This window comes from Mycteria americana, chromosome Z, assembly GCF_035582795.1.
Source record: "Mycteria americana isolate JAX WOST 10 ecotype Jacksonville Zoo and Gardens chromosome Z, USCA_MyAme_1.0, whole genome shotgun sequence".
NCBI lineage: Eukaryota > Metazoa > Chordata > Aves > Ciconiiformes > Ciconiidae > Mycteria > Mycteria americana.
In genome coordinates, this window is record NC_134396.1 from 43,546,939 (window position 1) to 43,570,064 (window position 23,126).

At 37.2% G+C, this 23,126-nt stretch overlaps 1 protein-coding gene across 1 annotated transcript in view; it reads right to left on the minus strand.

The window, feature by feature from the left end:
• The window catches only part of ADAMTS19 (ADAM metallopeptidase with thrombospondin type 1 motif 19), a 152,988-nt gene that overhangs the window by 21,022 nt on the left and 108,840 nt on the right, over nt 1-23,126 (minus strand). Inside the window, exons 15-21 of the mRNA XM_075526976.1 lie at nt 22,393-22,513; nt 20,303-20,383; nt 9,745-9,902; nt 8,785-8,938; nt 5,703-5,838; nt 3,155-3,359; nt 1,090-1,242 (exon numbers count right to left, since the gene is read on the minus strand). Of these exons, the coding sequence (XP_075383091.1) occupies nt 1,090-1,242; nt 3,155-3,359; nt 5,703-5,838; nt 8,785-8,938; nt 9,745-9,902; nt 20,303-20,383; nt 22,393-22,513 (1,008 nt within the window). The remainder of the gene's footprint in view (nt 1-1,089; nt 1,243-3,154; nt 3,360-5,702; nt 5,839-8,784; nt 8,939-9,744; nt 9,903-20,302; nt 20,384-22,392; nt 22,514-23,126) is intronic.

The following is a 23,126-nucleotide window of genomic DNA, read 5'->3' on the forward strand; positions in this document are numbered from 1 at the left end:
GGAAATAATTACTGACAGCTATGTCAAGTGTTCAGAATAGACAGTAATAGATGCTTCCCAGATATTAAATGGTCTATGTGGAAATGTAATAGGCTAAAGGTGCTTCCTTACAAGGCTGGAGGGTGTAATTTATTGGAAACACAAATTAATAAAATGTGCAAACACAAATTAATGAAATGTGCAAACTGTGAGGTTGGAGTGAGCTGCAGTGAAGGAAAAGAATTATAATTGTTTACAACTGGATAACATATAAGTGGCAAACAATATGTTGCCCTGCTTGGGAAAAGGGGCAGGGGGGACATCCAGTAGGATGGCCAAAGTGAAGTATTCTAACTGTTTAGTAATGGAAATTAAGTTATCTTCTCAGAACCATTCTGTTAAGAAATCCTTGAAAAAGATCCCATATCACCATGAGAAATGCATGACAGAATCAGGACAGAGAACAATGAACATCAGGTCCCTGGCAGCCTATAATGGAGGTGGAAGGGGCAAAGAAATACAATAGAGCATCTCACCGAAGTGTGTGTTATGCAGAGCCAATTGATAGCCTCTACTCTGCAATCCAGGGACAATCCGAAAGCTCTTGCTGTGAGCCAAACACAGTACACCATGCATATGACACCTTGTCTCAGTAACGTATCAAGCCAGAAGCAGGTGAGAAAATAAGTCACACTAAAAATAAGCCAAGACTACTTCAAGACCAATGCTACTTCATTTAATCAAATGTCATTACTATTCTCAAACAGGTCTGAAAATGGAATAATCCTGATAGGTGTCTTCTCAAACAGAAATGCCTGACTCTGTCCAGTGCACTTCAGTTTCTGAGTTGTTTGCCTGCCTACTGACAACAAGAAATTTATATCACGTTTGAATGATACTGAAGATTCACCTCACGCTTTCTTCATATTTCTAATTTTATTTATACTGTGGTCTCAGTGTGACTACATGTTTTGGGTTTGGTTTTTTTTTTTTGTTGCCTTGTTCCCTCAGCTGGGAGACTCCTACACTTCTGATAAAAGCAATTCTTACAAAGAACTCAGCTTACAAAATGTATTATGCTGTGGAGCACGAGTATCAAGGATGCCTCACCTTAGACCAGTCTCCCATTCTCCAGACGTAGCATTTGGAATAGTCCTCACAGTCCTCTGCTTCTTTAGGTCTTGTGGACAAAACACATTTCTTGCGGGGATTGGTGCACCTCACAGTCCGATGCCGTACTCCCTTACCACACTTTACAGAGCACTGTTGGAAAAAGATGTTTTTCAGGTTTATACAAAAGTCACAGTCACCCCATGTTATCTACTTCTAATGACCTCTGCCAGGCTAACATAAATATTTCAAGACTTCAGTGATCTTGTGACTTCCAATCTTCAATTGCATAGACACTGGGTTTGTTAAAAACTAACAAATGAACAAAAATTCCTTATGGGGCAGAATGATAATTGTTGCATTTTCAGCTAAAAATATTTAATTAGATCGAAAATTATTTGCTGAAGGAAAAACTAGGCTTTTGGATAAGGAAACATCTGAAAAGTTATGATGAAGTTAATGCAAAATGTTGTACTGAAATTATTAGGCAATCTTTGTTCTACGAATGAAAGGAACTGTAATGAAAGAAAATCTAAATAATGTTCATAAGAATAAGATATGATGCAACTTCAGAAAAACTCTACTAGTGTCTAATAGACCTTTTTTGGGAGGGAAAAAAGTTAAAATGGAAAAGTCAATATTCTAAAACTATGCAAGAATCTAGACTGAATTTGAAAATTTGAAGTCACATATACAGCATGTGAAAACTCTCTTTGAGTTGCACAGAAGGTCTTAATCTATGGTTTTTTCCATCATTCCCACTTACACTGCCAAAAATTATGCCATTTCCTTCTCAAAACATTATCATTGCTTTTGATCATCCCACTGCTTGCAGATCAAAACTCTCGTTTGCCAAGTTGATTATAACTTCAGGAAGCAGTAATGGCTAGCTTCCAATATAACGGTGATAGTAGGAATGGCCATGGGAAACACCTCACTCTTCAAAATATATTTATTGCTTCCAACAAAAACATAGTTACTTCTCATCTCTCAAGTAAAACAAACCAACTAAACAATCTGGGTTTCTTTCTTGCACCTCTGTAAGTGAACACCATTCTTCTCACAGCCAGCCCTTGCATTATAAACCTCAGTGTACCAAATCAGGAACTGCTGCTATTTACTTCCCTTATCTCTACCTTAGCATCTGCTTTTCATCTTTGAAAACATTCCCTATGTCTTAGCTCTTCCTTCCTTGGGGATCAGGGGGTGCTGCTGAGCAGAAGAGCCCAAAGAAGGGACTGCACCCACATTCAGAAGCTGCTATTTGTATTTTGAACCCAGAGGGACCCACAGCACAGCTTCTGGTATGGGAGGCAATCAGAATTGCCTTGCTCTTCCAATGGAGAGAGACACTGCAAGTAACCCCTTCAGCTTGTCCAGATGGCAGTGATAACAACACCCTTGTTCCACCACAGTCAATTACTTTTAGAAGTAGTATAGCTTTTTAGAAGAAGAAGAAAGGCAAATGGACATGCACATTAAAAGATCTTAAATTAATAAAGCTTTTTGAATAATAATTACATTCTACAGCAATGCTTCAGGATGCAATGTATGCGAAATTGTGTTATTTACAAGCCCTTTTGCCCACTGCTTGTGCTGTTCTTGGAAAAGGAGGTAAGAAGAAAGAGGAAGGGAAGGAAATGTCAAGTAGCTCCCCTCATAGCCTCTCTGAAGCAGAATGGCAGGAGTCATCTGCTGATCAACGTCCTTGATACAAAAGTATGTCAGACATGTTACCACTCTGAACCCAAGGTCTGGTAGCTGATAAATGATGGCCTTAGTTTCATTTACCCCTAGTTACCCACTACTACAGTCAGGACATGCTTGATTATATGTGCTTGAAAATTGGCCAAAAGAAACTGTTCCAGGACATTAACTAGGTAAAATGTAGTAGTTCTACACGGCTAGTTTTCCTAGTCCCTGATCCTTTTGCCAAATCATTGCATGAGGACCATGAAAATCATTAGGCTGAGCCGTGCCACTTGCCGCTGAAAAAATCATATTCCCAGAAAATAGTAAGGCTTAAATAATCACTATGGACTATTTGTATAAATAAATGCAGCACCTCGGACCAGACTCCTGCCTCCCACACAGTCATGCAGTCCTGGCCTTCACAGCGCTGTGCAGAAGCGGGCTTTGGCCCAAGGCAATCCCTCTCCCTAGCTCTGATCAGGGTCCCATTTCTGAGCTGTTGTGTGCAGGCTACTTGTCTGTTTTGGGTCCCTTTTCCACATGTCCTTGAACATGGAGTCCATTCCGTCATCATCCATCTACAAAGAAATAGAGGCAATGCAGTAACAAGAAATCAGGAAGGGAAAGGTACCATTACAACATTCTTACTCTCTTGCTTACTAGTACACACACCCAAGACATACTCGCATATTTTCCACCTCCTGTTAACTTCACTTTGTTAATGGGTTACTTATTAATCTAACATATTTTACATTAAATAAGGTGTTAATGTTCATATCATTTCATTCCCCAGCCCACTGTCCCTATGTTTTCAGAGTACTATCCTCTCATTATAATTCCAACTAGAAAAGCTCCGACATACACACACATTTTAAAGATGACAGATCACTGATCAGCCTGTCTGTTATTCTCTATGTATATGACTGTCTATACGTCAAGTGCATGCCATGCATGTAAAGTCCAGCATTCTTTGAAAATACTTAGTTGCAAGACAGAATCACTCCTGTGCGAAAGGCTTGTTGCTCTGGAGGAAGTATAAAAGCTCAGCCTTCTTCATGTTCTTCAGGGTCAGGCCTAACTCAGGTTGCGTGGTTTAAATCCCAGCAGCAAGGAAGGCTGATCCAGTTTGGCAGAGCCCACATACCTGGAGAGCAATCGTTCTAGAACATAATTTTCCTAACTGTTCTGCAGCTCCAGACTATGGCCATGTGCCCTAAAAAATCAAACCGCTCTGCCACTGATGCAGTACACAAGCGTATCCCAGGAGTCTTAGATTGCAAAGGAGAGTTTTTAGGAAACTGAGATTTGACAAATCTGTTCCAACCTTCCGTCACACATTTCTTGTAAGAAAATAAAACATTTAAGTAAGGTTTTTTTATTATGAGTCCAGAGACTCAATTTACAAATCACAGCCTGTCAAGATAATGCAATAGAGTTTAAGATACTTCTTCAAGTGCCAATAACAAACAACTAGTTATGCAAGTGTATGCTTTAGTTACATTTCTATTGAAAGATAATATTTGTTTTGTAAGAATCACTAACACTGTATTAAAAACTGGATATATAGGTTAACGATCATGATATCTTTCTACATTTCTCAGCACAGCATCTCTGAGTAGCAATTAGCAACATTTAAAATATTTCATTTAATGAGCTGGAAAAAGTACAGAACATTGAAAATATATAGTTGACAATGCCTCAGAAAAAGATGAGACTCTTCCATTTCCGTCCATTAAGTGTATGGTGATGTTAATAAAATACAATAAAGATCTGCTCAAGTATGCATATAATGAAACACAAATAATCCCTCTAAAGTGTAATGCCTTAGTCTGGGGAAGTCCAAACCTCAGTTTGGTCTTACTTAAAATGTATCATAACTTGCATTTTATCAATTTCAGTATTTCATCCTTTCCAAGAAAGCTATGTCTTCTGGTTCATTTTACATGCTTTCTTCAACAATATTTGCATTTTATTTACTTTGCATTGTTTTCTTTAAAAATACCTTCTACCTCTCTTTCAGATGACTGCAGTAGATCTACCCTGTGCTTACTCCTGGGGATGCTAGCCAACTATTGCCAGCTGCTCTCCCCTCACTTGAAAGGTGGCAGATACTTTACCCAAGTCCACACAATACTCAGGAACTTAGTCATAATTCTTAGCTGCCATTTGGAAGCAGGATAGCAAACTCTGAAATGGGTCATTGTGCCAGCCTGGACAGCCAGTGGAAGAAGCAGGCTGCCAGCCTGGCTCAGGGATAGCAAATAGGGTGAGCTTTGCAGGGCACAGGCTGCATGCTGCAGCAGCTGCCTCTTGGGGGGAAATTAAAAGAAAAAAAGCTCCTCCTGCTTCTTCCACCTTTCCACCATCAGAGTCCAGTACTGCCTAGTGATATACATAGGCAGGGATGGGGGAGAGGGAGGAGAGGAGCAGGGGAAGGCTCTTTATACTTCAAGTTGCATCAATGTAGAAAACCTGAATAACAGATTTTTATTTATTTATTTATTTATTTACTACTTAGTGCACCCAGAGCTTACTGAGAGCTTTTAAAGGAGCGAAGCCCTGATTGAACAAAACACTAAAATATATCATTAATTAAAAGCACGGGATTAAATCCATCTTTATATAAACAGCATTTAAATTTCAATTTCATAGCACACATCAGTCTGTGAGAACTCTTCCTGAGGAAAGTAATGAGCTGCTTTATTGAATAAGAACTGATTTAGGCATGTGTTTAAGGGCTCCCTTTCATTAAAACTCAGGAGAAACAACAGCCAGTGTTTCCATTTTCTCTGTATTTTGCATTATAACCTTTTGGATATATGTATTTACTGCATATTCATTGCCAGAGGCAGTCATCTCTCTTAGCTCTTAAGATTTTTACATCTAGATATAACAGTTTAATTTAACCAAATCACTATTACCTGGTCTGACATGGCTGCTCATTGCACTTGCGGATCTGTGGTTCAGGTTTTGTTAAATATTTGCACTTCTTGCTGTCCACAAGACTGATATTCTTGTTCATAATCTTTGTGCAAGAGACCATTGTCTTTCTTTCACCTAGTAAAAAAAAAAGGTAGGTATGTGGGGAAGCCAGGAATATGCAACTTTGTTAAAAAAGTAAGGACAAAGGTATCTTTATCAGATACAAGTATTTCATGTACAGTTTGGCTAAAAGAACTGTAAAACTTGTACAAGTGTAAAATCTCAAAAGAAAATCAAAGCTAGCAGGGAGCCCAGGACAGTTATTAAACTTTGTAGAGAACAATGTGATTTTCTAATCCAACATCTGTGCTGTCAACAGAGTTTTGCTGCTTTATTCCTGTAACTAGTCATAGGCCAAAACTTTAGTCTTACTGGAATAATTGTTTCTTTCTCAACCACTGAGACCCCAGCGCTGAGAAAAGCTTGCAGCAAAATTACATAGAAAGCATGTTTGTTCTTTAATACAGAAAATAAGGAAAGAAATGACAGGTCCTGCTTCTCCATATTGCTCAAGCTTAGTAGTTCTGCCTGGTTTAGCACTATATTGGCAGGCATGGCTGGCACTCAGCTAAAGGGAATCAGCACATGCAACCTTCAGTAAGGAGCCTGCACTATTCCCCATGAACTAAAGAGGCCACATAACTGACCTGATCTGTAGGGTAATCATTTAGGAAGTTGGGTACTGCCTGCGGAGACCTAGTGCACGTTCTGTTCAGAAACCTTGCCCTGATGGGTGTGTTGGAGCCTGGTGTCTCTCAAAGCTGGAAGCATTAGAAATCAGAATTTAATGTAATAGCTACTGCAAGCAGTAACTTGTGATTAGACCGGGGCCTAATTTTTAGAAAACTAGCAATCCTTGAATTAAAGACTTCAATTAGTAGAAAATAGGTTCATAACCCTTTGTTCCTGTGGTTAAGTTTTAACACTGTGTTTCTATCTGGAAGTTTACCGACAACAGGGTGCGTGCAGGAGCGGGGCAGACTTAAGCATGCAATGTCCACCAGTGGTCAGAAATGTGCCTGCGGATGGAGCAGTTAAGTTATAAATGCGCATTATGTGTGTGACCACAGCTAACATTTTACACGGCGCTTGTGTACGGGAGAGCACATGCAACTAATCTATCATATACAGCATTTGAAATGTTTGACAATTTTTTCTGTATTTACATATACATCTGTATAGTCATATTCTCTCCCACACAAGGAAAGCTTTTCTGCAACACAGGAGGTCGCAGACCAGTTACATATATAAACATGCACAAAACCACATGGCTTCATCAATAGTTTCATCCTGACATACACTTTAAACATTTAAGCAAAACTACCAATAATTGTTATATTCTTTAATCAGGTTCATCAAAATATTGATGTTAAAAATCGAAACACACATATTTACACAAGGTACAAATTGCAGCATTTTAATTTCTTTATTGCTTCATATTTAAGCCAAGAACTAAAAGAATAGTTAAAATGTAAAAAAGTAAGAAAAGTCTTTCCCTTTTATTGCAGAATACTTGCAGTAAAAATACCTTTTATGGAACTTTGTATTAACTCAACTATTTTAGACAATAACAAAAAATGAAGGCCAGTTACAACAGAAAAATATGATAAATAAACATTACAGTAAAACACTTAAATATTTATTTAAGCATTAATGTAGAATAAATTACTGACATACTGCATTTTAAGACTTCTCCAGATGATAGGTAACCCTAGAAATATTTGGGGCAATAATGAGAGATTGTGGTAGCATTAAAATTAGTCTAAAAATACTTCAGGAAACTGTAAAAAGCATGAATACTCCAAGTGAATAGGAATGCACTATTAAGAAACAGAGGATGCTACTAGCACCACGTACAAAATACCTTCAGGGAAGAAGCTTTCTTACCAAACCACAAAGAGCATGTTTATGGAAACTACAGTAATCTGTCATGACACCAGGACTGTTCATAGAGTCAAAGGAGCTAGAACACTGTGTTCCTTATGCTGCTGTTATGATAAAGCAAAGCGTTTCCAGGCCTTCTTACGCAATAACAAGGTGAACAGCAGTTTTCAGAACTGCTGATCAGAACAACCGTGACTGTCAGGGTTGTAAGCAGGAAAGACAGGTATCAAAAATCAATACAGTATTCACAGTGTAGGTCTAACTAATTGCACAATGTATGAACAGCTCTCTATAGGCTGCATTCATTAAAAAAACTCTGAAGCGTTTTTTCAGTGTAATTACCTATTTGAATAACCAGCTTCTAAACAGCAATTTTAAAGGATTTTGTTACAGCAGTACTGTTCATGTTCCAATATTTGTTTTCATATCTGTGTTTTGTTCTTCCAAATTCACATTTTTTATGGTTTATAAACATAAACATAGGAAAAATATCACATCAGCATGCTAATATCTGCTGTTGTAATATTTGTTCCATATGTTTCTGGATCATCCTCAACTCATGTTACTAATGTTACTCATGTACATAGTTGATCTGAGATTGGGGTTCAGCTTTTCTGTAGTTGCAATGTCTTTTACAGATCATTTATCTTCAATAGTTCCAGATACAGAATGGAAGGCATATGAACTTTCTATTCTTATTCTAGCTCTTGCACTTGTATCTTTTTGGAAACTGTGTCCTGAATTTGCTTTGTTAATCTAGATTTTGTTCCTTCACTACCTCACTATCTTTTTCTACTTACTTCAATTAGTTTGAATCTTGTCCTAGAGTTATCACTATTCTTTTAATATAATCAGGAAGCATGAGACTGAAGTATGTCCACCATTGCATGGAATCATACAAGCCTCAATGAGGATATTATTATTAAATATACAACACTGACCATCAGAGTCTTAAATATTAATACACCACCTGTTTTCATTGAGAGATATATATACACACACACAGTGTATATACATATATATGCATACTGTATACACACATATATGTATTGTGTATGTACATACATATTGTATATACATATACATTTTTAATATATATGTGTATGTGTGTGTTTGTACATTTTTCTTTTATTTTACCTCCTCCACATACAGCATCACAGTCCTCCCAGCCGGAATGAGTCCACATGAAAAGAGGCTCCGGTACTTTAGAGCTTTGATTCTCAGGAAGAGGATCCAGTGGGATTGTGTACTCATAGTGTAGACCATAGCTCTGGTCATGGAAGAGCAGCACCTGCAAGATACAGAGAAGGAAAACAAAGAAGACAAACTGTAGAAGACAAACTCCAAGCTGTGAGGAGATCATCTTGAAAAGCATGACAGAATAACTTAATGCTCTACAGCTATTCAACCCTCCTGATGTGTTTTGTAGAAGAAATTGAGAGTATCCAAATAAAAACAATGGGAAAAATTATTTTAATTAACATGAAGGTCAAAAAGCCCTCCATGTGAAATAAGCAAAAAAAATTCACCAGAAATCTGGAGGATTATTATGTCCTGTGATTTCAGTGCTCTGAACTAGAGGAGGTCTTTCCTAGATGCATCCGATTTAAAACTATTTTAGCTATACCAGGCAATTTTTGCATTTGAAGTACTTCCTCATCATCTCTCCCTCTTTCTTTCTGGTGGCTATCAACATTTCCTCCCCTACACTGAAATGCATCAAAACTCTACTTCTTCGTGGAGAACTTGGTGATTTCAGTCCTGAAATGGCAATGCTGTGCTATAGTCAGCCAGGATAAAAACCATGTGATATTAATTTGAATCTCTCTTCTTAAGCAAAACATCAACTTTTTATGACATTTGTAGGAATGCTGAGACCTTCCATCTTGCCTCAACAACATAAAGATTATTCTTGGATTTAAATGCATTTTTTTAGAAGTGGGCTGACAGATCTATATATATAAGCAGGTGTATGTATATATAAAAGCAGGTATACCTTCCATAGATCTCATTATCTTCAGGAGCCTGGAAAAAAATATTAGTTACCACACTATATGATATGAATCACGTAAAAGACCCCAATCCGTATTTCCATACCAGTAAATGTAAAGGTGATGTTGTGGGACCTTTGGCTGATATTTTCTCCCAGAGACCTCTCCGAACATAATGGACAGTGGTCCCGGCAATATTGAATGTTCCTGAATGCTCTATCTTCCAGTCACTATTGATTGACTGTTTTCCAGCATCTCGAAGAGCTGCAAAGTATACGAAAAAAGACCAATATAAAAGGCGTCTGTTCAGTAGTGATTTGGGCCTCCTTTCACTTCCTGTTTGGATAATTTAACAAGTAGGTGAAATCACATAACTCTCTTTGCAAAGAAAGATATTTATGGATCCTACTATACATGAACTTCAATTGGAACATGCTTCAGAAACACTTTCTGGAAGGAATGCTTGGCAAAACATGTGTGTTCAACATTACTTTAAGTTAACATCAATGTTTTAATGCCTAAAGAGACTGACAGGCTCCAGCATAATTCACAATTTGATCACTGAATTAATTTAAGGCAAAGGCAACCACTCTCTGTTACTAGAGTGGTCATTTCTATAACCCATAAACACATAGGAAACAAAATTTTCACAAGACACTCTTCAAGATTTGTGGAATTAGGGTAAAACTTCAAAAAAATTCTAGTTCAGAATTGTTTCTCCTCTAATAACTACATTTGCCTTTTTCTCCACCTTAGAATGTGACAATACTACTGTCATCCTACCTAAACACTTATTTTATACACTTTCACCACATAATTTGATGTTTCTAACAAATAGGAAAAGCTTGTTCTTTTTGGCTGAATCATTCCTCTGTTGCCTAATTTATATTCAAAAGCGTCATCAAGTCAGGTAAGATATATTTCATACATTGAGAACACAGGATTTTACACTAGTTTTCTATAGTAAACAATAGATTCTTCTGGAAAGGACTTGTAATCTTATTTTATTTTACTTTATTTTATTTTATTTTGTTCAGATCAGGTCTGAAATAATCATGTGAAGTAGAATATACTTGAAGTCACCTTCTGGACAAGAAGTTTTACACATTCCTCTTCATTGAAATTGCATGTTTGGCATCAGACTGTTGTAAGAGAACCTCAACAGTTTAAGACTTGTCCAAAATTTCTTTTTTAAAGTTGTAAGTTAATGTGAGTCACTCCTGTAATCATCTTCTCTCCTATTCCTATTTATACTGTTATGTTTTGTTTCTATGGGAAACAATGGCAACAGGTCTATGGACTGGCAGAAATACAATTGCATAAGACACCACTGATGTGTACCACTGCAGCACTGTGTAATAAATGTTAAGACTATAAAATCCATTAATGCTGTAGAACAGCCCTGTACTAAAAATAACCAGTGATTTTACAAGATTAAACATTGGTATTTTAGGTTTAAACATTCTATTATTAATGGTAATTTAGTTCTATTTAGTGTATAAACTGTAGAGGTCAATCCTCTTCCCAGCGGAGACATGAAACAAATGTACTTGAAAGTGCCGAGGTCCAGTCGGGTCATGCTGCTCAGATGGAGCAGCATCCTCTCCCTGGAGAGCAGCAGACTTTGCATTGTTTTGTCTTGTCTTTAAAATGAAGATGTGTGCCACAGCACGCATGCATGTGCAGGGGACTAGAATCCCAGCCCCAGAACACAGCAATATGCCTGATCTTGCATTTTCTGCTTTCAGATTCCTCACTTGAGCCACTGGGGTTAGACAAAGTAAGAAAGGGTATCCTCAATCCTAAAATTTAGGCTTGGATTCAGGCAGTCCAGCTTCTGTTCTTGACTGTCACACCCCATATTGTAAGCAAGTTCACTGAGTTTTATTCCACATAACACGTACTCCCACTCTGCTTAGCTTTCGATAAAGGAGGATTTCCTGTAAAAAGTAATGCAATGCCGGAAGAAAATTCAGCACACAAGTGCATCCTCTCTCAGGCTATGAAACAAATCGAGCAATACATCTACAACTAAGAAGACAAAGAAAATTCAGACTGGGAAGACCTACTGCAACTGTAACCAAGAGCCAAATTTCAGTGCTAAAACAAGGGAGCTAATTACAAGTGCAGAGCATAATATAGCCATCATCACAATGACAATTAAGTGATGGTGATGACTGCAATGTATTTTTTAATTACTGTACCAGGGATATACACTCTTCCAATTTTAATGAGGTGCAAGAGGCTACACAGGCATAGAGATGCAACATTTCACAGTTCAGCTATTGCATCTCCCAGTGCTCAGTGGGGAGCAACAGTGCCCTGGTCCTGGTCCTCCACTGGGTAAATCTGTGCTTACTAATCCTTCTGTTGTTTTCTATGGAAAAGTGTAAAACACTACTGCAAACAGCACTGCTGTATTAACTTCGAGATTTTTGCTGAAGTTGAAATTGCCACACTTTATGGAGAGGTTAAGAAAAAAAGGCATTTGTACCAAAATAAGAGGGAAGTTGACATCTTAATTGTGAATTTTGCCTTTTGTTGTGTGCAAAGTTTAGTCATGGTCTCCAGAAAAGTACTAAAACAATGTCATTTTGACTGACTCCTATTTTTCTCAAGAAAATTCACAAATACAAAAAATATCTGAAATTCAATGATATCTTTTGTCAAGGAAGTAATTGTTTCACTTCCATTCAGGTTATCATGTGTTCCCTTCAAGCCATCTTAAGAACATTAAGACTTGAGATTTGAGTAACTTTTTGAAAATTTCAACTTACATCCCACAAGGGACAAAATTCTGTCTTGAGCTTACATATATGGTGCCACTACAAATCATCTAGAGTCACATATAATTTGGCATAAAGTGTATTGTTTCTGTTTAAACTATTGAAATTATTTTAGCTTTCTATTGAAAGTATTTCTTCCAACTTTTTATTAAACAGGAAGATACTTAAAGATGCTGAAAGCAACTAAGTTTTCAGTTTGTAGTACCATACAGGACACATTATCATTCAATAGATAGTATCTCTTACTATAAGAAGAAACTTCTATTGAACATTTCCTTTATTCTACAAGGTCTTTATTCTTTAAGGTTGATTATTCATTGCTGTTTTCTCCGAAGTAACTAAAGATGAGACTTGATATTATCATCTGCAGCAAACTTTCCTTTAGTTGCTGCTGCTTCAGTCTTTTCCTAATCGCTGTTTTGATGTTAAGGAAACTAAAGTAAGAGAAGAGAAACCAAAAAGAAATGCTATCAAGTGGTATCATGCCTGTCAAATGTCAGCAACAGAATATTTTCTTCCTAAATTCCAGAAAAATACTTATGACATATTCCAGCAATTAAATATTTATTTTAAAATCAATCAATCAGGGCTATAGTTAAGGCACTTAACAGTTATTACTAATAAGACCAGATTAGAGTGCAAAAATCTAATATGGAGAAACTCACAGATAGGAATTTCACTGTCCTTGCTGAACTATTTTGCGTACACATTTCTGTTGTATTTAGAAAATCGTACTTCTACCATTCACTGATAAATATTGTTATGCATGATCAATATTTACTAACTGTGAAGTGTTTTTTTTTTTAATAACAGATAAGATTGTAAACATCTCTCTTGCATTGATGTGTGAATAACACCAATGAATAAGCAACACAAGCTCACAGGTGCTATTCTGTTTTATAAGCAGTAACTATCAAATTATGTGCCACATTCAGAGGTCTACATATTGCTAGAAGCCATTGATAGCATTTCAGCATCGTCTCAGCTAATTAATCCCAACTGGTCATTAGCATCCAGAAAATCCTTGTGTTAAGGTCATTACTGCTATTATAATGAGAAGCTGATATCAGAGAAAGCAACATGTATGTTTTGACATGATAGGACAACAAATGTAATTAATATAAAAAAAAATACTGTTTGTATTTTCTCACAATAACTCTTGAAAATAGAAAGGAATAATCAGGCTGCCCAGCTTAACTCTTCTAGGTTGTACCAATCATTCCATGCTAAATTGTAATAAAGGCACCAATTTACAAGTACCTCACCTAAAGGCATATATGTTATCTAATGAAAATCCAGGACTTTTAAGACTATGCTTAAAAGTAAGTGTGCTAGACTACACTTAAAATTAGTAAGCACTACTTCTGCTTACTGTGCTGCGATGCTCACACATAAAATTAATTTTAACTCAAATATTAATTCCTGATTTATCTGCCTGTTTTCTAAGTTATATGTTTTCAATCATAGTTTTGATGACCTATTTGTGCTTTCTTTATCACTTTTATTTCACGGAAATACAACATGTTCTCTTGCTATCAGATACAATTGCATAGGAATATTTAATTAAGGGTGTACATATGCTACAGAATGCTATTTTCACAATATAATCACAAATGCTGAAGAATGCGTATTTCATAGAATCATAGAATGGTTTGGGTTGGAAGGGACATTTACAGATCGTCTAGTTCAAACCCCCTGCGATGGGCAAAGTCGTCTTTCACTAGATCAGGTTGCGCAAAGCGCCGTCCAACCTGACCTTGGACACTTCCAGGGATGATGCATCCACAATTTCTTGGGCAACCTGTTCCAGTGTCTCACCACTCCCATCGTAAAAAATTTCTTCCTTATATCCAATCTAAATCTACCCTCTTTCCATTTGAAACTATTGCCCCTTGTCCTGTCACTACAGACCATGGAAAAAAGTCTCTCTCCATCTTTCTTATACTTTACTTACTGAAAGGCCCTTTAGATACTGAAAGGCCACAATAAGGTCTCCCCGGAGCCTTCTCTTCTCCAGGATGAACAACTCCAATTCTCTCTGCCTTTCTCATAGAAGAAGTGCTCCAGCCCTCTGATCATTTTTGTGGCCCTCCTTTGGACCCACTCCAACAGGTCCATGTCTTTCTTGTGCTGGGGACCCCAGAGCTGGATGCAGTACTCCAGCTGGGGTCTCAGGAGAGTGGAGTAAATGGTGAGAATCACATCCCTCGACCTGATGGCCACACTTATTTTGATGCAGCCCAGGATACGATTGGGTTTCTGGGCTGCAAGTGCACATTGCTGCCTCATGTATAATTTGTCATTCAACAGTATCCTGAAGTCCTTCTCCACAAGGCTGCTCTCAATCAACTCACCACCCAGTTTGTATGGATATCGAGGACTGCCCCGGCCCAGGCGCGGGACCTTGCATTTGTCCTTGTTGAACTTCTTGAGGTTCACATAGGCCCACTCCTTGAGCCTGTCAAGGTCCCTCTGGTTGTCATCCCTTCCCTCAAGCAAATCAACTGCACCACTCAGCTTGATGTCAACCACAAACTTGCTGAGGGTGCACTCAATCCCATTATGTTGTTGATGAAGATACTAAATAGTATTGGTCCCAGTATGGGCCTTGAAGGACACCACTCGTTACAGTTTCCACTTGGACACTGAGCCATTGACAGTAACTCTTTGGATGCGGCCATCCAGCCAATTCGATATCCATCTAACAGTCCATCCATCAAACCCATGTCTCTGAGATTCAGCAGCAAGAATGTTGTGGGGGACCATACTAAAGGCTTTACAGAAGTCAAGGTAGATGACATCAGTTGTTCTTCCCTTGTCCACTGATGCACTCACTACGTCGTAGAAGGCCACTAGACTGGTTAGGCACAATTTGCCCTTGGTGAAGCCATATTTGCTGTTTCTAATCATATGTTTCCATATAACTTCCAGGAGGATCTGTTGCATGATCTTACCGGGCACTGATGTAAGGTTGACTGGTCGCTAGTTCCCAGGGTCCTCATTACCCTTTTTAAAAATGGTGAAATATTCCCTCTTCTCCAGTCACTGGGCACTTCACCTGACTGCCATGACTTTTCAAATACACTTGAGAGTAGCTTGGCAACTACATCAGCCATTTCCCTCAGGACCCTTGGATGTTGAGTCCCATGGACTTGTGTACGTTCAGGTTCCTCAGGTGGTCTCAAACCTGATCTACGATGGGAGGCACTTCATTCCATCAGTCCCTGCCTTGACGTTCAGGGACTTGAGAGATGTGGGAAGAGTGTTTACCATTGAAACTGAGGCAAAAAATTGTTGAGTACCTCAGCCTTCTCCATGTTCACTGTCATTAGTTCTCCTGTCTTATTTATTGGGAGTGTGTGTGTGTGTACATTTTCTTTAATCTTCCTTTTCTGACTAATGTAGCTGTAGAAGCCCGTCCTACTCTTTGCATTCCTTGCCAAATTCAGCTCCACCTGTGCCCTAACTTTCCTGATCCCATCCCTACACATCTGGGCAGTGTCCCTATATTCTTCCCAGATTACGTGTCCCTGGTTCCACTGTCTATGCATTTTTCTTAGACTTTAGTTTGACCAGGAGGTCCTTACTCAGCCATGCTGGTCTCCTGCCTTCCTTGCCTGATTTCTTACATGTGGGAATTGAGAGCTCTTGTGATCTAGGAAAAACGTCCTTAAAGAGCTCCCAGCTCTGTTCTGCTCCTTTATCCCTGAGGGCAGTTTCCCATCCACTAATTCCTTAAACAACTGAAAGTTTGCTCTCCTAACATTCAGGGCCCTGGCTTTAGTCTTCACCTGGCCCATATCCCTCAAGATCGTGAGTTCCACCAGAGCATGATCACTGCAGCACAGGCTGCCACCAATCTTGACCTCTCTAAATAGTTCATCTGTGTTGGTATGCAACCAACAAGGTCCAGTAACGCTGTTTCTCTAGTTGGGCTGTCTACCACCTGGATTAAGAAATTATCCTTGATGCACTCCAAGAGTCTCCTGGACTGCTTACAGCTTGCTGGGCTGTTTTTCCACAAGATGTCGAGTTATTGAAGTCCCCAAGCAGGATTACAGCCTGCAAGCGCGATGCTTCCTGTAGTTGAAGTAAGAATGCTTTGCCAATGGGCTCCCCTTGATTGGGCAGCCTGTAGTAAACACCCACCCCAGCTTCCTTTGTTGGGTTGGCCCCTAATTTTTACCGATAAGCTCTCAATCTGTTCACCGCTGCTCTTCAAAGACAGCTCTGTGAAGTCAATCCTTTTTTTTTTTATATAGAGGGCATTTGTTTCATCTTGATGTAAAATGGTTTCAAAAGGTGTTACTTATTAACCATCTCCTGTGGTCCTCTATATATGAAAGGAAAACATGTTTAGTCTCAGTGGACTCTGGTCTCTGCTATGGGACCAGGTCCTCAAATGGCTTCCCTTGAAATTAGAAATTACACAGTCTAAGGATTTGGTCCAAGGTATTTTAAAACTATTAGCATTGTCAGAAATGAGGGATTCAAAATTTTGTATTATTTGTCATACCCCATATGCTTTCCCACACCCTCCTTCTGCAAAATATGGTACAACGTGCTTTTTTTTACTAGGAAACTTATTTCATAAAGGAAATCTGACAAGAACATAGCACACCTATGGACTTGATACCTATAAGAGAATCGGCAATTACAATGTCATGCAGTGTTAAATTGCAGGTCCAAAGGGTCTATATCCCTGAACCAGCTTGATCACATATTTGAGAATACTGATACAGCTAATCTGCTTCTTTAGTTCAGCTGAAAACAAATAATTTCTCTCATTTCCAATCAGCACAGAAAAATTTCAGCTTTTAGATTGTAAGACATTTGTATAGTTTTATACCATTAACCAATCTTATTAATTCATTATGGGGCCTGGACCTGTCATGCCATTAGACAGGTGTCGCATGAATGAGCTCTCTAATCTCAAAGCCTAGTGTTCTGTATAAGAGCCTTATGTCTTATACAGAAACACTGTAAACTTCCTTTTTGTATCCTACATTAAGAACTCTTTTTGAAAAAACTTTTAACATCTGCCAGATGTAAATGAAAATTTAGCGGCAGAAAAGGCATTATCTCAGACCACAGGAATCTAGATAATGCTTGAAACAAGCTTTTTATAGCTGTTCTTACAAAAATTTTTTTAAAGTAACTGACAATGAACCAAGTCTTATGTCAACATGGTTATAAACAGGCAAGGTTATCACTGCTAGTTTGTTCTTTAAAAATAAATCTCAAAATTCTTTCTTAAAATAATGAATTCTAATTCAAAAATTAATAAGTATATGCTTTAGGAAATATTCTCAAATTAAATAAACACTTCTTCCCCCTCTATACTGCTACAAATAACTCCTATTCCTAAACACTCTACTGATGAAAGAAGAATCAAAATCTCTTATGCATTTTCTCATATAACTTCAATAGGGAGGAATACTTAATGTTTGGCTATATCACTGCTCCTATCTCCCCATAGAGGAGAAGAAACAGGACAGGCCTCAACAGATCCATCAATTCAGTAAATGCAGTTCCAAGTTATACCTTATATTTTCTCCTAGGATGCCAGAGCCCCTGTAACTGTGGCATATGTTGATATACCTCAGATAAAGAGGGTATCTGAGGTGTTCAGGAAGAACTCTTCTGAAGATTTGCTTCACTAGCATAATCACCCAATGATGCTACTGAAGCGGGCTGTATTTTTACTAATCACTTCAGCAACATCATCGCAGCTTCCAGATCATAGTGACTCTGCTTTCTGACCACAAAGTAAATGCAGAGAAGGGCATTTCATTTTGACTAGCTCTGTATTTGATCTGTGCTGTACAACAGGGATTAAATCTTCCCTCAGTTTAAATTAGCTTCTACTTTGTAAGCCACAGCTCTTACTGTACACTGGATAAAATTGTGTTTACATCTCTCTCTCTAATTAGAGAATTATTAATTATATGAAGAGCTATATTATTTAAAAAACTTAATCCTAAAATGTGTATATGACAATTAGCAAAATAGAAATAGTGTTGGCCTGTATTAGCTCATTTCAAGTACAGAAATGCAGAGAGCAAAGTATTATGCAACATAAAATTAGCATACAGAACTGTAAAGATAGAAACCAAATCAGCAACATGGAAGAATTTAATCTGTGTTACATTTCACATTTTTAAGCATAGTATTTTGAAGAATATTATTTCTAAAATGAAAGATTTATGCCTTCTCCCCAAAACTTCCAATGTTACTCCTATTCAAAAATGTTCCTATTCAAAATGTTACTCCTTTTCATTTCAGATTTTTATGCTTTCAGAATATATCTCCTATAAGTGAAGAAAGTTTAAATACCTTCTGCTAGCAAAAAAAGAAAAAAAGGTGCAACAACACAAGTTTTAATTCAAAATACTGTAGCAGACCTGTTCCTGCTTCCCCATAAAGGCTTAACAAAAAATATTGCAATGAAATACTGGCTGATCCCATTCAGACTGACATTAGTGAAATTAAGAAAAGTAAAATTAAAATGACAAGCAATTAAGAGCTGATTATCTGCTAATTAGTATCTTTCAAAAATAAGCAGCATGACCACATTATTTCATGGGTTTAAAAAGCATTACAGTCTTTTTTCCCTTTTGTAAGGTAAGGGATGAATCAGTTTGTTACACATGAAAAAGGAATTAATTTCCCTAAATACAATTCCAACATTTATTTATTTTTGCATTATTTTAAAAATAAAAAATAAGAGTATTTCTGTTGTCCACATATGTTAACACAGTAGACAGAGAGGGGAAAAAAACCTTGGAAAATTTAGAAAATATGTCAATGAAACTTCAGTTATCGATTTGACACTCTTACATACCCATCTCTATGGTCCACTGGGGAACAATGAAATAATCCAGATCTCTAAATCTCCTGTGATACCTTAACAGGGCAGGTGCAGACCCCATGATAAACCAAGAGTCACCCATTGATAACTTAAGCTGTCATAATTAAGATTCACCATCTTCAACATTCTCTCAATTGAAGTACTGAGAACACTCAGGTAAAAAGTTTCTTAAAATGTAGATATTACTTATGAGCAGAACTAAGAACAGTGATCAAACCAGGGAATTTTTCATTTCACTGTCCTATTTCTCACACTAAGCCTCTATCAATTTAAACTTAAGCAGTGCATGGAACAGCACCAATTATGATATTTCATATATTCACTGAAACCCTGTAACAATAATAGTAACAAATTATACTCTGCTACACAACAGCTTTAGAACTCATTAAGAGGAAAACTTTTTTTTCAATGAAAGAAAGACAATTTTGCACAAATGGAAAAACTAAAAAAAAAAAAAAAAAAGAAAAAAGAAAATTAATTGTGATTAATTTTGTCCATTAAAACATTCAGACAATTCAAAATAATGCAAAGAAATACTCTTCTGCTTTCTCAGTCTAATTTTAGAACTTTTGTTTGATTTGTTGGTGATTTGCCATATATTGGTCCGTGTGGTTTTTTTGTTGTCTGAGCACAAATTATTCCATGTTTCAGCATAAAACTCTTATCACTAGTTTCAGCATGAAGTATTTTCTTTAGTGCTTTCCATATGAAAAATTGAAAATGTTGAAGATAAAGTATGCAGAGTTTTTCTTCAATAATCTAAGTACATTCTCTGAAACATTCTCTAAACAAAATGAGATGAGACAAAAGTTCAAAATAAAACCTATACGAAGAATGGTGCTACAACCATTCTTTAATGTTGTTATTTCTGCAAAATTTCTTTAGAAGTATTTTTCACAATTTTTTTTTTCCACTCAGAGTTTTGTTTAATCACAAAAGCATGTTTAGCTAGTACTCTTCATTGCTGACCAAAACAGGACATGAACACTAAAACATATGGCATTTACCTAAATAACTGTGAGCTGGTTTTTCTTCCACAACTTTGATTCTCCTTGCTCCTGCAGGTATCACCAAAGCTTCCACATAACCTAGACATGAGACCAGATGTTCTGAGGTAAATACAAAAGCACAGAAAAGTACATCTTGTATGTTTTTTCATTTCTTCTCCCTTGTTTCGCTTTTTAAATGTAACGAGTTATAATTTATATAGCAATGGTTTGAGGGTTCTCGCAAAACGTTGAAACAAGCACAAAACTCTGCATTATGCATAATATATATACCGTGATATACAATTAAAAGAGTATAGCAAAGTAAAACATAAGAACTAGTGAGGCTGGGCAGGTTGGGGCTGAAGCAGATGAAGTTGTCTCTGGCCAAGTAGTTTAGTGTCATCATCACCACCAGATGACCATAAAAGAATTCCAACTTCACCCAGTGTGTAGAGACAAATGATCTAGCACATCCTCCCACGGTTTGGTTTTTGGTTTTTGTTTGTTTGTTTGTTTGTTTTAATATTTTGTGCTCCATCTCCCTCTTCTTGCTTTAACACATTCAAACTGTGTTATGAATGGCTTTAGTTTTGAAGTCTACCTATTCGTTATTTGCTTTACATTACAATTGCTTCCTTGGAGTGTGGGACTAAGATATGCTGTTGAGCAATTTGCTTTAAGTAAAAAGGGGTGAAAAGGCAATGCAGGTGAAAAACATTGTGAAAGTAGGAATGTTATAAATAAATAAAAACACCTTTTAGATTATCTGGGTGAACTTCAAAAAGTGGACAGTAAACCAAGTTTTTATTCCATGTAGCTATGTAATGTTCTTTAGCAAAATACTGAGCATTTACAACACCTTTTCAATAATTCTGAAACATGAAAATGAAATTGCTGCAAAGCAGCATTATTTATCTTTAATTTCCTTAAGAGCTAATAACACTTTCTAAGTACTCCTGAGAGTCCAGCCTCCTGAGAAGGAAAATAACTTACACAGTTGTTTAGAGGGCAATACCACAATATTGTGGATTGACACAGAACCCTAAATAAACCTGAAAGTTTGCAGATATTCACATTAGCTACAAAAGAGAGCTGACATACTGTAATTTGTATTAGCAGCCACCTTCTTTGTAGTTTTTGATCTTGTAGTCCTCCAGACACATCCATGGTTTGGGATCCCTGCTCTGCATTACCTTCAGCTCAAGACAGGGCCAGACATAAACATCTGAAGACTATGCCTAACTTTTTTTTTTAAGTACTATACTTCAGTCTATAATGCATTGAAGTCCTTGATTTTTCACAGTATTTTTTGATGTGATTTACTTACTGTCTTGAAATTCTGCACATTTTCAAGAAACTGAAAGTGTAATGGCAATCAAATGCTGAAAACAATTGGCCAAACTCTGTTTCAAAGAAAATACTTTTCTTGAAGACAAGGTATATACATGGTGCATGGCGCACTTTATTAGGATTTCAATCCTCTACTCTGTCAACACTATTGTGCTGGAGCCAGTCAATTACTCTCATTCAAAGAACAGATCACAGCAGTGTTTGAAAACCTCATGTTCATTCTGCTTCAGAAAATCTATTTGCTTTTTATGATATGTTATTATTAGTATAAAACAACGAATAATGAAAAGATATGAGACTTCACACATTCGGCTTTATGTTCTCCCACTGTCTGGCTTGGTTTAATGATATTACTCTAGGTAACAGATCATAATTTGGACATTCATTTTGAAGAACACTAAATGAATCTATACACTATAAGAATTTACAGTTCATTTATTTACTAAAAATATAAATTTTATTTCACAGATTTTTTAAAAATCAGGCTCCTCTATGAAATAATGTGTGTCTTAATGGGAGATAAATTAGATAATTCCTTAATTTTATAATTGAAAGAATTTGCAATAATTTTGCAACTATTATATTTAAAAATACTCATGCATTCTTATCTTAAATGTCTTATTGTCTTAAAAAAAGTACATCTGAAGTTCTTGTGAGGAACTGCATAATTTCAAGAAGTATAAATTTTTAAAGTTCCCAATGGTCAAAGTAATCAAACTGCTACTGGTTTCCTGAGTATTTGAAATAAACAGACTTACCTGCTCCTCTGGTATGGTTAAAATCACCTTTAATAACTTTGCATGACTTTCCATTACCATTGCATACACCACAATGATCTTCACGAGCCAGAGATCCTAATATACCATCACAGCCAAATTTCTGTAGGAGAAGAAAATAAAGCTATTGAGACACAGGCTACGTATTTCATAAAGCTGCCTTTAGTAGTGGGCATCTCACGCTTTTGCAAGACACCCTAACCAACATGATCTAGGCCCGCTCAGAATGAGCGCTGCACTAGTTCATGTGCAGAGATCCCTGCCATACTAATTTTTTCCCTGATTTTATGTAGATTGTCACATTCACTCTTCCTATATGGTTGGCTAACTCTACCAGCTGCTCTCCAAGAGGAACACCACCGCATTCCCACCTGCCCTCGGGACCTCTGGCACTTCTGAGCCACTCTGCAACACTCACCCCACAGGGCCTCCTGCTCAGTGACTGCAATGTGTGCAACTCTACTGCTTTCTACTCAAAATATGGGAGGTTCTTTGCCACACCCATAATGGTTAAGTAAAATGCTGTCTAATGTCAACCTAATGTCTTATTCTGAATAGGACGTCTGGAATATGTAAATACAAATTGTATTTGTGTCTTGCTAAAAAGCATTCAGTTTAAGACAAATTAAGTTTACTCAAGCACCTCCACATTACTATGTTAGACACATTTCTACCTATAAATATCAGCGGTACCTTGACAATAGGAATACAGCTAA